Consider the following 13867-nt stretch of genomic DNA (forward strand, 5'->3'; position numbering starts at 1 on the left):
CATTTGAAGAGTTTAAAGTAATTTAACCAAATACTATGAAAGTAATTTAGGCAAATATTATGGAAACGCGCTGGCTGCAGTCCCCGCACCCCCACTCCCTGCTAGCTCAGCGCCTCGTTTCCCTCCCCCGCGACCCTCCGCCGGCCGAAGTTTCCGAGTGCCGGCCAGGCCCTCACGCCGGTCCCCCTCGCACGGGGGACTCGGAGCCCGGTTGGGTCCCTGGCAAAGCGCAGGCAGTGCCCGCGGAGAGCGGGAATTCGACCTCGCCGGGGGGAGAAGCCCGCACCCGGGAGGGCAGCGGAGGGAAGGCGGCAGTGCAGCCCCCGCCTCCCGCCCGCTCTCCTCCCCCTTCCCTCGCTCTCGCCTTTTGTGCGCCGGAGCCCGGGCGTCAACGGGTGCCAGCGGCCGCGGCGCTGAGAGGAGCCCGCGGCCGTTGGCTTCGGGAGCGGCGCTGTGGCGACGGCGGCAGCTCGAGCTGCGGCTGTTCCCGTAACCAAGGCGCTGCCAGGCACAGCCGCGGATACAGGGCGCGGAACAGAGCGGGCCCGGGGGCCGTCTTTGCAGCTCTCCTCCGCCCTGCACCATGCTCCGCTCCAGGCAGCGCCCGCCCGCTGCTCCCTGAGGGGAGACAGCCTGCCACCGCCCCGCGCCCACTTCAGCGGGCGACTGGCACCCAGCTGCCCGCCCCCCGGTTACCTGAGTTAGCTCCGTCCCGGGGACTTGGGGCTGCCGCCTCTTCGCAGCGCCTCACCCCGCTCCCGCTGTGCAGCCCTTGGGCGGCGGGGGAGTGAGCCGCGAGCAGCCGGAGGGACTGCAGCCACCGCCGGGGGAGAGGAGCTCCAGCCCCCGCCTCCGGAGCTCTTCATGGCGTCTCACGAGCAGACCAGGATCCAAGCCTACCTGGAGAAGAATAAGATCGGTCCGCTCTTCGAGGTAAGGTGCGCTCTTCTCAGTCGGCTCCTCCACGCTGGGGGTGCCCCCCCCCGATGGCCGCAGCTCCCCGCCCAGCACAGGTGAGCGCAGGGGCGAGAACGACTTGGAGGCGCCGCTCCGGCGTCTGCCCGGCCCGGTAGGGGAGGGCAGTGCCGGCACCCCCTGCCCTGCCGCCCCGCACTACGCCTGTGCTCTCCCGTCCCTCCTCTACGCCCCTCCGAGTAGCGGAGCTCCGCGCAGCCCTCCCTCCCCGGCTGTCCCGCGGCTGTGCCTCGCTTCTTCACCCCGCCACGGCGGCGCGGGTCGTGAAACAGGTGCCCCTTCGCCCTCCCACCAGCGGCCGCCGTCCCTGGAGCGGCTCGGTGGTGGGACGGCGACCCGACCCCGGCCGTCCGGCCATGGGAAGCCGCGTCCCGGCTCACCTTCCGTGCGCCGTGAGGGGGAGGGGGCCCTCCCGAGACCCCCCACCCGTCCAGTCTGCAGGGCGGCGGCGCGGCGCGGCCCGCGGGCGAGACCCGCGGCGCTGTCCCTCCGTGACCGGCTGGCGAGGGGGGAGAGGGGGATGCCTCCCCAGCCCGAAACCCGCCCTCTGGAGCGGGCTCTCGGGAGGAAATCTGTCCTGCGAAAAGTCCGTGTCGGTGGTGTTTTCTGAAATTGTTATCTGCAGTCATACACTTGGGAACCATATTTTTGCTGTAGGTTTTCCTTGGTCTTACAAGGATGCACTTGCTTCGTTTTGTAAATGCACGGTTGCACATAGTTTACTATTTCTGTGTATAAGCTATGAATCCTTAGAACTTAAAAGGGTACTAGAGCAATCGTGATGATTACCGTTTTATCATCCTGTTTCTTGTACAGTTTTTATGTCTAAATACACGTATTTTACACTCTGGCAGTAATATCCCAAGACAGAAGTCTCCCTTTTGCAGTATTTAACTTGTTCTTCATCAAGCTTACTATGTATGAAATCTCATTTATTCTGGTGTGGTGGATGCCTTGTCTTCAGGGTATGTTTTGGGTAGCATTTGCCAACCCTCATAAGAAAGGTTCAAATTTTGTTAGAAAACTGTTTGCTAAGGGTCAGGTCTTACATTGTGCATGGGCTGAGGCTGTTGTGACAGGTTATGTTGGCTCAGTGTCAGACATGTTAGGTGTTTTAATTTTGCAATAAATAAACCTCCATTTGATGGAACAGTAACTGGGTACTAGGGAACAGCAGGTGATTTTTCTAGTTCTAGAGTTCACAGAAATGGGAAACATTTGGGCAGTTCAATTTCCGAACAAAAGACTGTTCAATTGACACAGTCGCTAGGGCTATATACCCGACTGACTCCTGTATATTTCAATGAAAATTAAGTGCCTTGGGGTGGTTGAGGAGTTAGGCCCTTGACAGCTGTCATTGCTTCTAAATTTTTTTAACCCCTTCTTTTACACATTCAAATTCAAACCAACTATTTGACATCACTGTTCTGAGTCACTGTGTTTTAACCTAATCTCTCAATAGTGTAAGATGCTAATTTCTATTATTTAAATAGTAGGATGCTTCGGTTATCAATAGTGCTGGAAAAAATGAAGAAGTTGTATTTGTTACAGTGTTTTGTGCATCACTAAATATTTCACTAATCACTATTAATGGAAGAATTTCATTGTGGTAGAAACCATCTGTGGAAGGCTCTTCGCACAACCTTCCGGGCTGTCTACAGGTCGTTAGTGCACTCCTGTATACCAAGAAGAGATTTTTTGGTGTAACATCCACTTAGACCTGAGTACTAGGGAGTGGATTTAAGATACAGAGCTGTAGCATTCAAGTTATTTTAATCTGTAACACTGAGAGGAAGAGGATTGTAATTCTTATCTCCTCCACTTCCTGATTAGCTGTTTAAAATCTACATAAATATTCCATTTTGGTGATGTATTTTTTGTTCTCAACAGTTTTTTTAAGATCTACAACCTGTGCTTGATCTTATAGTCCTTAGTAAGGGGAAGAAATATATTTGAAGTTGACAGGAATTGATCAAAGACTATACATAGGGTGAAGTTTATACTCTATACTAGTATTCGTATTTTATATGCATTGTGGTATCAAGAATACCATGTGTTCACAGTCAGATATATTCAGTAATGCATCAGTTTTTCATGTCTCTAAAAGTTCTGACACACTGAGAAGAGAGACCTGTGCTTCGTCTTTCATTCAGGAGCAGCTAGCGTTTTCTTACACCACTGTTGGTTTTGATGCTAATTAATCACCACTTTTCATGGATGACAGCCATCTTTTTTGCAGTGAGTACTAATTTTCTAATACCAAGTCAGAACAGAGTGGACTTGGATTCGATTTTCTGCAGTGTTGTTTGCTGAGCAAGTTGTGACTATAATTGCTCAATCTATGCTTCAAGCCAACATTTTAGGGACTCCATAAAATACCATTGGGTAATTGAGGGCAGTCACAGGAAAGAAGAAAGTGGAGAGAGGACAAGCATGCTTTTGGAGGTGAAGGCAGGGATGGTGACGCACAATTGCGTACTTGCATCATGAATGATCAGTGATCAGGAGGACTTTACACCATACATCCTAGACAATTATGCAGGCACAGTTAGCTGATGGCTGGAAGTCAGTGGTTTTCTGATGATGAAGTACAATTCCCCTGTGTTACAGTCAAGAGCAGTAAATGCTATTAGTTGCTAGTTGGTCACTTTGTTCTAGTTCTTGCAGTTATCCCAGTAGTGTCTCTATTCTCCTTTCTGTGCTGTATTTGTGGCCTTCTGTTACCGTGGTTAGGGCTTTTTGTACTTCATTAACCAGCAGTAACTATTTAAGAACATCTGTTCTTTTGGACTTCATTTTTTTTTTTCTTTTAACCTTCAGCATGTGCTGCATAGGCAGATGAGTTCAGTTCTGTTTCTTTGCCAAAGTTTTGTATGTTTTAACACTGGGATTATTTTTCTAATTTGTGTAAAAGAGGTGTTCAAGAGAAGTGCTGACATGTGAGGACTGTAGGCCCTCCCTTGGTTAAAAAGTGGTTTCCATCTCTCTAAAGAAAGGTAGGAGTATCCTTCTGGAGAAAGAATTAATGAGCTTAGGCTGACTCAGCAGGCATCAGTCTTCTACTGAATACCAGTACCCGTTAACAGATAGTAGGAAGTCCTGTCTGCTCAGCTATGAATGGTAGCGCACAGACTCATTTGATTCCAAACATTTTTACTAGTTAAATTCTTATTTATGGCTTGGAGGTGGGAAGGGAGGTGGGTGGGAATTAGTGTGTACATCTGAGACTGTGTCAGTTTTGAGATTGCAAAACAACATACTCCAGCCTCATTTCCCCTTTTGAACGTAGGTCCTCAAAGCATAGTTTTTCAAAACTGTTACTTCTCAGCCATTTCATCTTACAGGTGCCTAAGGTTTTTGTAGGTAAAATTCCTGAAAACCTGCAGGTCAACTTCTAAATGCCCCAGGCCATGCAGGTGGTGTTAGTGCTGACAGTAAGGTTTTAATTTAGCCCCTTTAATTCTGTCAGGTTTCATGAGCTGGTTTATCCTGTTCTGTGTAGGTTTTGTGTGTTGTGGTTTTTTGTTTTTTTTTTTTTCTTTTGCATTTGAAAGCTTAGACATCTTTCTGGAACAGATTATTGGCATCTGAGAATACTGTGGTTAGATACCTAGTTTAGATTTGAGGAATGCCCTTTAGAAATGCCTCTCTTCTGGGATTTTTGTGGTAGCATGTAGCATTGCACTACCTGATTTTTTTTTTAGATTTTTTTTTTTTACATTTAACTTGGAATGTAACAAGAATTCTAAATATGAATTATTTCTGCGATGAAGCTTCACTGTTATTTTTTTCCATCTTTCTAAAATGTGAACAGGAGGTGTGTGCCTAAAATTGGCTGGGACAGAGTATTCAGAATCAGCACCCACTCATTTCTGTCTGAGTGAAGTATTGACCCACTTTGCGTTTCAAGCATCCAATCCAACAAATTCTTTTTGTGTGCTAATAATCTCAATGAATAATCCTGCTGCCTGCGAGTATCCATACATCTAGATTTCCGAATGACTGTATCTTTTCAGCATCCAGTTGTGTTCTCATTTGGGCAACCTGACAGTTTCTGTGAATTTGAAAGCTGGATCAGCACTCGTAACAACAGATTGCAATAAATCTTCAAGAGCTCTGAGATAAATTTAGTGTTTTGGAATTTTCTTATTTATAGAACTGCAGCTGAAAAGCATCCGGCAGGTACGTTGTTGTTATGCAAACCAGAAGACTGTAATTTCTTTGGGTTATAAAAAGCCAAAATAACTCTTCTCAAAATAAACATACCAACCCGCTGGTTACCTAAGAATTTTTCTCAAAGTAGTGTGGGTTTGGAACTGTAATTTTTCTTTTGAACAACGTAAAGGCTATGTTCATATTGCCACACTTACCTTGTTTTCTTATAGCAGACAAAATTCCTGAAGCAAATACAATAGGAAAGTATTTATTTAATTATTTTTTAGAATTATTTTTTATTTATGATGCTTTTTTTTTTTTCCTAAATGAGATGTCATTATTGGTGTATATTATGCACTGGCTTCCATTATTTAATTTAAATAAAGTAACTATGCTTCTGACTTTAACCTTAACGCATCCTAATGCACCTGTTTGGTGACTAACGGTATTTATAGTGCACCTTGTGACTGACTTAGTCAAAGTTTGGGAATGAATTTTGGAGTTTGGACCATCTTCTGAAGCAATGTTTGCCCTCAGTTCTTACATACACAAATGTAGACACAGGCAACTTCAGTGTCTCATTTACCAGCTCAAGATTCCTCACAGTATTGAATTATGTTTTAAGCTGCAATATCTAAAATGTGAATGATAGAGATGCTGTCAAAGGATTGTTTCCTTTTGAATTTCTCAAATAATTTTTTTTTTTTTTTGGTATTATGCTTAATTGGTCAGATTCTGTTGCTAACATGAAAGGATGATGTGAATTTACACAGAGAAACATTTAATTTCAGGCAGATAGGTGGAGCCTTTGGAAGGCCAAGTTTTTCAGTACTTAGACATCACAAGCATCATTTTAGGTACTAACTGATTATCCAGTGACATTGTTTCATCTTGGCAGTCCCTCTTTCAGAGGAGCCAGTATTAGGTGTTTTTCAAAGGATGTGTGGAAACCAGTGGTGATCTAGAAATGCTGCAGTGTTACACAGTGGGGGGGCAGGAAATCATATAGAAGTTCTAATCTTTTTTGTTGCCTGCTACAGTAGGACTGTGTGATAGCCTTGATGTGCACTGAAGTAAAAGACCTATTTAAGGGGAATGAAAGTAAAAGGGAAAAAAATGGTGCAGAGATGTCCTTTGCTTTTCAGAGAATTCCCTGTGCATTCTTGTAGTTGCCTTGGTGAAGTCATCTTTAAGGGAAGACAAGTGAAAAACCCTAAATAAAACTACAGACAGACCCTTTTCCACTACAAACAGTTCCATGAGCAAGGTTTTATGCTTTTTGCTTGGGTTTTGTGGTGACCAACAAGATACAAAAGTTGTCGGAAATTTCCCTGTGGATGAGGCATTCGTAATTCTTCTCTCCTGTAGAATCTGGGTTTAAGAAAAGGGATTCTTCCTGAATGACGAAAATCACATGTTTTGGTCTTGCTACTTGGCTGGTTAATCTCGCAACATTTGAAAGAACTTGCTTTTTTCTGACTTCTGCTCCTCTGGGAATTTGTCTGAAATTAGATGAAGTTTTACAAAAATATTGGAAAGAGACAGTGAAAGAAATTGGATACAGATATGCATTTGTGTGGTCACAAACATAGATGATAATCACATAAACCTTGTTTCCACAGTGGCAAAAACATTACTTTCCTGAAAGGGGAATGTGGGCTTTCTTAATCGCTTTTTAAAAAAATTTCCTCTGGTTAAAAGACACACAAATAAAAATCAAAGTTATATTCTTTGTCTAATAGTAATAATTAAATTTGAACATTTGTATCTGAAACACAGAATGATAAAATGAAAGAATCATAATAACTTCGTTTTGTTACATTAACTTTTAATATTTTTAAACTCTCAAGATGACAATTACTGTGTTTCTTGAGAGGGGGAGCAGAAGGCATAACTAGCTTGCCATAGAAAATAGCTGGGAAATGAGAGGTAGCTCTCAATTGAGTCGCTGTCACCATCATGTACCAGTGGAGCCTGGCTGCTCAATGCTAAGGTCCAGAGCTAGCAGATGTTTCTGTTTAAAATAAAATAAAATTCTGTGAGTCTAATGTCTCTGCTCTAGGACATGCACGAAGACAATGATGATTTTGAATTTTTGTCTGGCAACCACTGTAGTAATAGATCAGTCTGGATCCAAATAAGCCCATTACTACTGCTCTTTTTTCTTTGTGTTTTATCACATTACGAAGTCTCTTCCAAGTTTTGGATGATGTTCAATGCATGGTGTTAATTAAACCTGAAGTAAGCTCTTCAACTGTTTTATTTCTTTTGATTAATCCAGTCTTTTGGTACAAAGGACAAATGTAAATGTCAAATATTAAATAAAAAACTTTAATGCCTTTAACTTAGTCTTTAATTTTTTTTAATGTGTTCTTTGCTGTTACTGATTTATGCTTTTCCAGGTGGGCTAGATGCTATCTGTGCCTCAGAGTCAGCACAGTCTCAGCCTTCTGGTTGTTTTGGAGCTTCTGAGAGGAAAGGGGGCAGCTCGTACCTTAACTGGCATTTCTCCCACGTGTGATGCGCTGCTTTAATGCTCTGGAGCAAGTGGGTTTCTTTGTCAGCTCCTTTATCTCGCCATTGACTAAAAAGACACACCTAGGAAGACACCTGTTATTAATGCTCGCTTCTGTTAAAAGTGTTGCTTTGTAAATGGAAGCATCAAAAATTGAGTTAAAATCATAATATTTAAGAGCGTTTTGACATCATGTTCCTTTACATTTTGCCACTAAGTTTGAAGGTCTGATCAATACTCTCTCCCTTTTTTCAGTGTCTTTTCCTCCCACTTGGTACTTTCCATTTTCTGTCTTGTTTCTATAAACGAAAAAGTGGGGACCAATAATTTCTCTTTTTCGTTTGTCTCGGTTTTTCTTTGTATAGTGATATTTTTTTTTTTAATTTTATTTTTCCTTGTGATATTTTATTATTTTGGGAAAGCATATGTGCTTTTGTATGAGTGAGGGGTAATGGAGATATTTTGTTACTTCTGGACTTGAGCGGTGGCTTCAGGCATTTTTTCACCAACTTTTGGAACAGAGGCTACCCAAAACCCTTAATGTCTGTAATATTCAGATAAAAATGGGGTGTTATTGACTGTATTCTGTATTATATCACTTGTACACTTTCTTATTCTCCTAGCTATGAAGTATGAGAGAGGGATATCTTCTATGTTAAGAGAAGATGCTTCTCTACCTGAAACTATGAGAAACTGTTAAAACCCAGCTGAAAGCAAAGTCATTTCCAAATAGGATTGTTAGGAAACTGTTGGCTTCCTGACTAAGGCATTGTGCTGTTTCAGACGTTACAGAAGGCGATGAAAAGCAGTGCTCATTTGATAGGAAGAACAAGGATTCATGAGTTTAATTCTAGGATGTAGGAAAAGAGCACAGTGACTTGAAATGCACACCTATGCCTTAGCCAAGACTACTCAACATCCATATCTGCTCTCAGCGTAGAGGGTAGTATCCTTTCAAAAAGCTTGAAACAGACACATTTTTGATGGCCTCAACTTCTGTGGCAGGTACCATGTGCCATGCTGTGTTAATTTGTCCTTCAGCTACTCAGTTTCACTGAATTTTTTTTTTTTTTTTTTTTTTTTTTTAGTTCCATCCAAAAGTGTGCAGGCAGGCAGAGTCATTAGGCTGAAGTTATGATGCCCCTCTGTTTTTGCTCTTCTGTTGGTTTGGGCATTTTTCTTTCCCTATTCATGTAAAATTGAAGTATTATCTTTACATTAAACATAGAGTTTCCAGTGAAACGCCTCAGTTTTGAACATAACTTTACATAGGACTGTGAGGAAATGTGTTACGTTTATGGGCAATGCCCATCCAAAATGAAGAATGCATGTGAACTCCCTTACCCATGATACAGAAGGCTCTTTTACATTAGCCACCTCTTATAAAATTTCTGTCCATACGGAGAATGGAAATTTTTACCTTGTGTATTTACATGAAGCATTCTTTCTCTCTCCTCATTTTGCCAGCTCCCTGCAATATTCAATGGCTAAAATCACTCTATTCATGCACCAGATTTCTCTATAGTGGCTGGAACAATATGCTTATCAAGCTCTTTTGTTGGCTTCTGGAGGAGCTGTTTTCTGGGGCAGGAATCATGAGAGTTTGGGTCTTTCAGCTGTGTTTGAGCCTTTTTAATTGGATCATTCCTCCTCTCATAGCTTGTTTTACTCCAGACACTGGTGGTTTAGTACTTGGAACTGCAGGTTGTGAGGCTGATCTAATAGCCAGTTGCTGCAGCTCGTGTTCATCCTCATTGTTGGCTGCCCATTCCTGCTGTCCTTGTTCCAGAACTGGCAGTCATCTTATACTACAGTTACCCAGTTTGGGAAGATTAAATAGAAGAAAAGGAAGTCTGCAAAGATGTGAAAAGCGTTCAGTTGGTTTAGCTTGGTGGGTTACCATGTGCTCTGATGAGGAGCATGGCATTGACTCAGGATAGAAAATGTAGGTGGCTAGAGGGTGATGGGAAGGAGAAGAGCATAGCTGCCTTTTTCTCCAGTAGCAAACTGCTAGATGAGCATCAGTGATCTCCAGATCACTCCATGAGTTCTAACTAACTGCTCAGCCCTGTATACTAGAAGCTTGTGTGCTTAATTAACTTCATATGGATCTTGCCTTATAAAGGTGCAGTTCCCCATACATCAGGAGAATGTCATGGAGTGCAGCCCAGTCCCTTCTGTGTAGGAGCAGAAGAGGGAATTGAATAATTAGGGAGGCTGGCCTAAAAAATTAGGAGGAGATGGACCATATGAGTACAACTGAGTGTGAAAGTGAGAATGGGTAGGAAATGGAAGGGGATGTGCTGACAAAGATTAATGCTACATTGCCAACACATTCTTTTTCTTTTCTTTTAATAATCTCAGTCCCTACAGTCAAATGGTTACCTGGGATCTGTACTTTCTTTTTTTTAAAGAAAGGTTCTAGTGCTTGTGGTTGCTGAGAGTATGACTGAAGGATGAGAAACACAGGGCAAATACAAGAAAATATAAATTCTTATAATCTAAAGAAATGTGCATGTTTTGCAGTCTTAACTCATACTTTTAGTACTTGATCTTGGCAATACTGCTTGGGTACAGATTTGTCAGGGAGTTAAAGATATCCTTAGCACTGCTGTTTACACAGGCTGCTGTGCCACAAACCCCTTCATCAAGATTGTATTACACTCAATTTGATAGGCATTGCATCTCTGCTGACATTTGTATGAGTGGAGAGGTAAGCTGATGATTGTGAAGGATTCTGCTGGTCAGGTATCTATCTCAAACAAAGGGATTCTGAATGGTAAGTTCTGTGTTTGTTTTGATGCACTAATGTAGAAAAGCTGCTCTGTATTGTTGATAGCAGAATTCGCCCTAGAAGCCTAAATAAGTGGAAGCTGTCTCTTCTGGAGACTTGGGAGATGGTTCGTAGAACTGAAAAGGAAGGGTAGTTTCATCTGTAGATGACCTTAGGAGAGAACCTGTGAAAGCAATTGTGGATAGGGCAGTTAGGAAGAAAAAAAAATTATGAGGCAGATTCTGTGATAGTTTTGTAGAGATGAAATTGAGGGCACAGGTGTGAGTAAGGCTATAGTTTTGTTTGAAGGAGAGGAAAAGAGAGAGCTAGGATAAGATTACTGGATTTCTGTGCACATGCCATGCAATGCATATAGATCTCTGAAGCATTGCGACACACCTCAGAATCCCATGTGCACTGGGCAAAGATCTTGCATAAAGGCAGTAGGTGCTTCATGTTCCTGTTCAGACACATTGTATTAACTGCACATATGCAGGCCAGTTAGGCGTGACATGCTCAATACACCCAATATGACCTGAGGTATTCGTCTTCCTGAGCATTCTGAAGAATCTTGTCCTCTGGCCTAATCAGGACAAAGCAGAGATGTCCAGGGAAACACAATCTGAGGACAAAACCAAGGTCTGCAGATGCAGAAATTCCTCTGGGTGTGCCATCATGAAACACCACCCATAACTGTGCTGAGGACGAGCTCTGCAGAAGTAACCTTGCAGAGATGGCAGGCCGCAACTCACTCACCCAGTAGCTTTGTAAGACACCTCCTTTTGCATGATGTAGAGCCCCCAGGAAAAGAAAAAAAAAAAAAAAGGTGTTTCAGAGCTCCTCCTAAGTGTGCCCTCAGAATAGTGCCAGTAGATGATAATGCCTGTAGTCTAATGCAGAGTGTATAGTGAAGCTGTTTGGAGACAGAGGCTGAATGGAGACTTACCAATATGGAGCACAGAAGGGATACACACAAAGAAGACTAAATTGCTAGAGTAACAGATTTAATCTCAATTTCTTATCCCGTAAAGGAGGTATACCTGAAAGAAAAAAATATAGCAGAGGAGAAAAAAGAACAAAGGTAAATAAGAAACTCAAGATGATTTGTTTTATTCTGTGTTTCCCTATGATAACGGAAAAAAAGATTACAAGAATGAAGTTGGCCAAAACAAAGATCCACTTAACATTTACTTAAACACTGAATAAAAAGTGAAGAAGTCACAAGAGGAAATAAAATAGACAGTAGTTAGGGTACTGAAATGGTAGCCAGTTATCTGGCTGCTGTTCCTACTTCTGCTACTGCTGTCCCACTGCATTATCACATATTATTCTGTGGTTGTGTTTCCCCTTCCTTTGTCTGTCTTGTTTATCTGCACAGAGACTGCAAACCCCTCTGGCTCTTACAGTCTTCACATGGTTTAGGAGTTTTCACAGCAAGACCCTGAGCTCATTATGGCCCTTCTGCTTCCTCCTTTTTCTTTGTGCTGCCTCAGTGCCTGGTAGTGCTATTAATCCCATTAATTGGTGCCACACAGTCAAAAAACCTGATTCCCTCTCCCTTCTCCCCTGCTTAGTGTGGCGGTTCAGAGCATTGACAAGTCTCAAGGCTACAAGCGCAGTCCATGTGAGTGTGTTGTGTTCCCACAGGGAGCCCTGCTGCAGTTGGTGAGGCCCTGATTTACAAGAGGAAGGCCTTCACTCATAGCCAGGCAGATTTAGTCTAACATTAAATTAATAGCAATCAAATCATCAGGAAGCTTTAATTGGGCAATCACTGTCAGGGTTGAGAAGTTACTTTGCTGTGTCAGAAACAAACAAAAACATACACCAGTGATTTGCAGGCATTGCTTTCTAAGTAAAAAAATTAGAAAATAAGATTAATAATCCCTTGTCTGTAATTAAAAATAGCTCTACAACCTCAAAACCTGTCATATCTTCTAAAATTACCCAGATCTCAGCTTCTAGATATGATTCTTAATTGCCTAAGCCATTGCAGTCTTGATGGTAGAAGTGTCTGATGAGAAATGATGGACTTAACTACAGTTCTAGGTGCAATTCAATTATCTGTCTTTACAAATTACCATTGCTACCAATTTAAAGTTTTCAGTCGTTAGTACAGTAGTGATGATTTAAATATCCACTTAAGGCTTTAGCTTTCTTGTAAAATATATTCCTTTAGTCCTTTGTTTGAAAACCTAAGCCAGAGGACAGCTCGTGGATGTTGTGGGTCATGTCCCAGGAAGGTTAGTGAGGGCATGCTGACTAGATCCATGGTGACAGTTTACATGGAGGAGATACTCAAAGTGCACATAACAGTTTTTAGAAATATACCAGTTTTGTGTATGTGTTGAAGTTACCTTGTTTGGGCTAGAAAGGGATTTTAATAACAGTAAGTTGATCTGTATGATGTAATTATTAGAACTCATGGTTTTTTAATAGCCGTTTTTCCTGCTATTTTTTCTTTTGGAAAAAAATATTTATTCATTCGCTTATATTTTTGTTACAGAAAGACCAATATTAACATTTTTTTTCTTATTTCGTACTTAGGCTTTGCATAATGTAAAAGTGGCTTTAATATTGCAATCATATATGTAACTTAGGTAATCTGTAACTTATAGAGTGGACAGTGTATCCTGCTTATGTAAGCTGATATTTATTTAGCTGTCCCTATTATCTCAGACCTACTTTATTTGTGGGCATGATATGATGCCAGCCTTAAGCCTGTGCAGCCAATGCACTTGTCCTCCCAGAGGCCAAACAGAAGTGTCCAACATCCTCTCATTTCAGTGAATTTTTTTCAGCTTGGTATTGACATAGTTTTCAACTGCTCTTTAAAGCTAGCATGAGAGAGGTTTTTCACATTACTTAGATCAGGATTTTGTAAGGATTTGGGCATGCAAGTAACTTTTCAATGGAACAAATAATAGGTAATCTGTGCAACAAATCATGAAGGTAAACTATATATATGCTGCTGCTTTTTTCCAGTAGCATTACATATATAACTGCATTTGAATGAATCTCATTTTCAGCCATAAGTGCTGGTATTATACTGAGAGTTACAAAAGAAAAAGATGCAAAAATATGAATGTAATGGGTCTGCGTGGCAAGGTTTTGGTAGCGGGGGGGGGGTTACAGGGGTGGCTTCTGTATGAAGTTGCTAGAAGTTTCCCCTATGTCAGATATAGCCAATGCCAGACGGCTTTAAGACGGACCCACCGCTGGCCAAGGCCGAGCCAATCAGCGACAGCGTTTTTCACCTCTGTGATAACGTATTTAAGAGAGTGAAAAAGTTGTTGCACAGCGGTAATTGCAGTGAGTGAGAGGAGTGAGAATATGTGAGAGAAACATCCTGCAGACACCAAGGTCAGTGCAGAAGGAGGGGGAGGAGATGCTCCAGGCGCCAGAGCAGCGATTCCCCTGTGGCCTGTGGTGAAGACCATGGTGAGGCA

At 42.3% G+C, this 13867-nt stretch overlaps 1 protein-coding gene across 1 annotated transcript in view; it reads left to right on the forward strand.

Annotated features, from left to right (window-relative positions):
* The first annotated feature begins 864 nt into the window (after positions 1 to 864).
* Positions 865 to 13867, forward strand: part of C5H8orf34 (chromosome 5 C8orf34 homolog) — a 175481-nt gene continuing 162478 nt past the window's right edge. Inside the window, exon 1 of the mRNA XM_086465757.1 lies at positions 865 to 933. Coding sequence (XP_086321883.1) covers positions 865 to 933 — 69 coding nt within the window. The remainder of the gene's footprint in view (positions 934 to 13867) is intronic.

Source organism: Leptosomus discolor, chromosome 5 (assembly GCF_034619465.1).
Source record: "Leptosomus discolor isolate bLepDis1 chromosome 5, bLepDis1.hap2, whole genome shotgun sequence".
NCBI classification, from domain to species: Eukaryota; Metazoa; Chordata; class Aves; order Leptosomiformes; family Leptosomidae; genus Leptosomus; species Leptosomus discolor.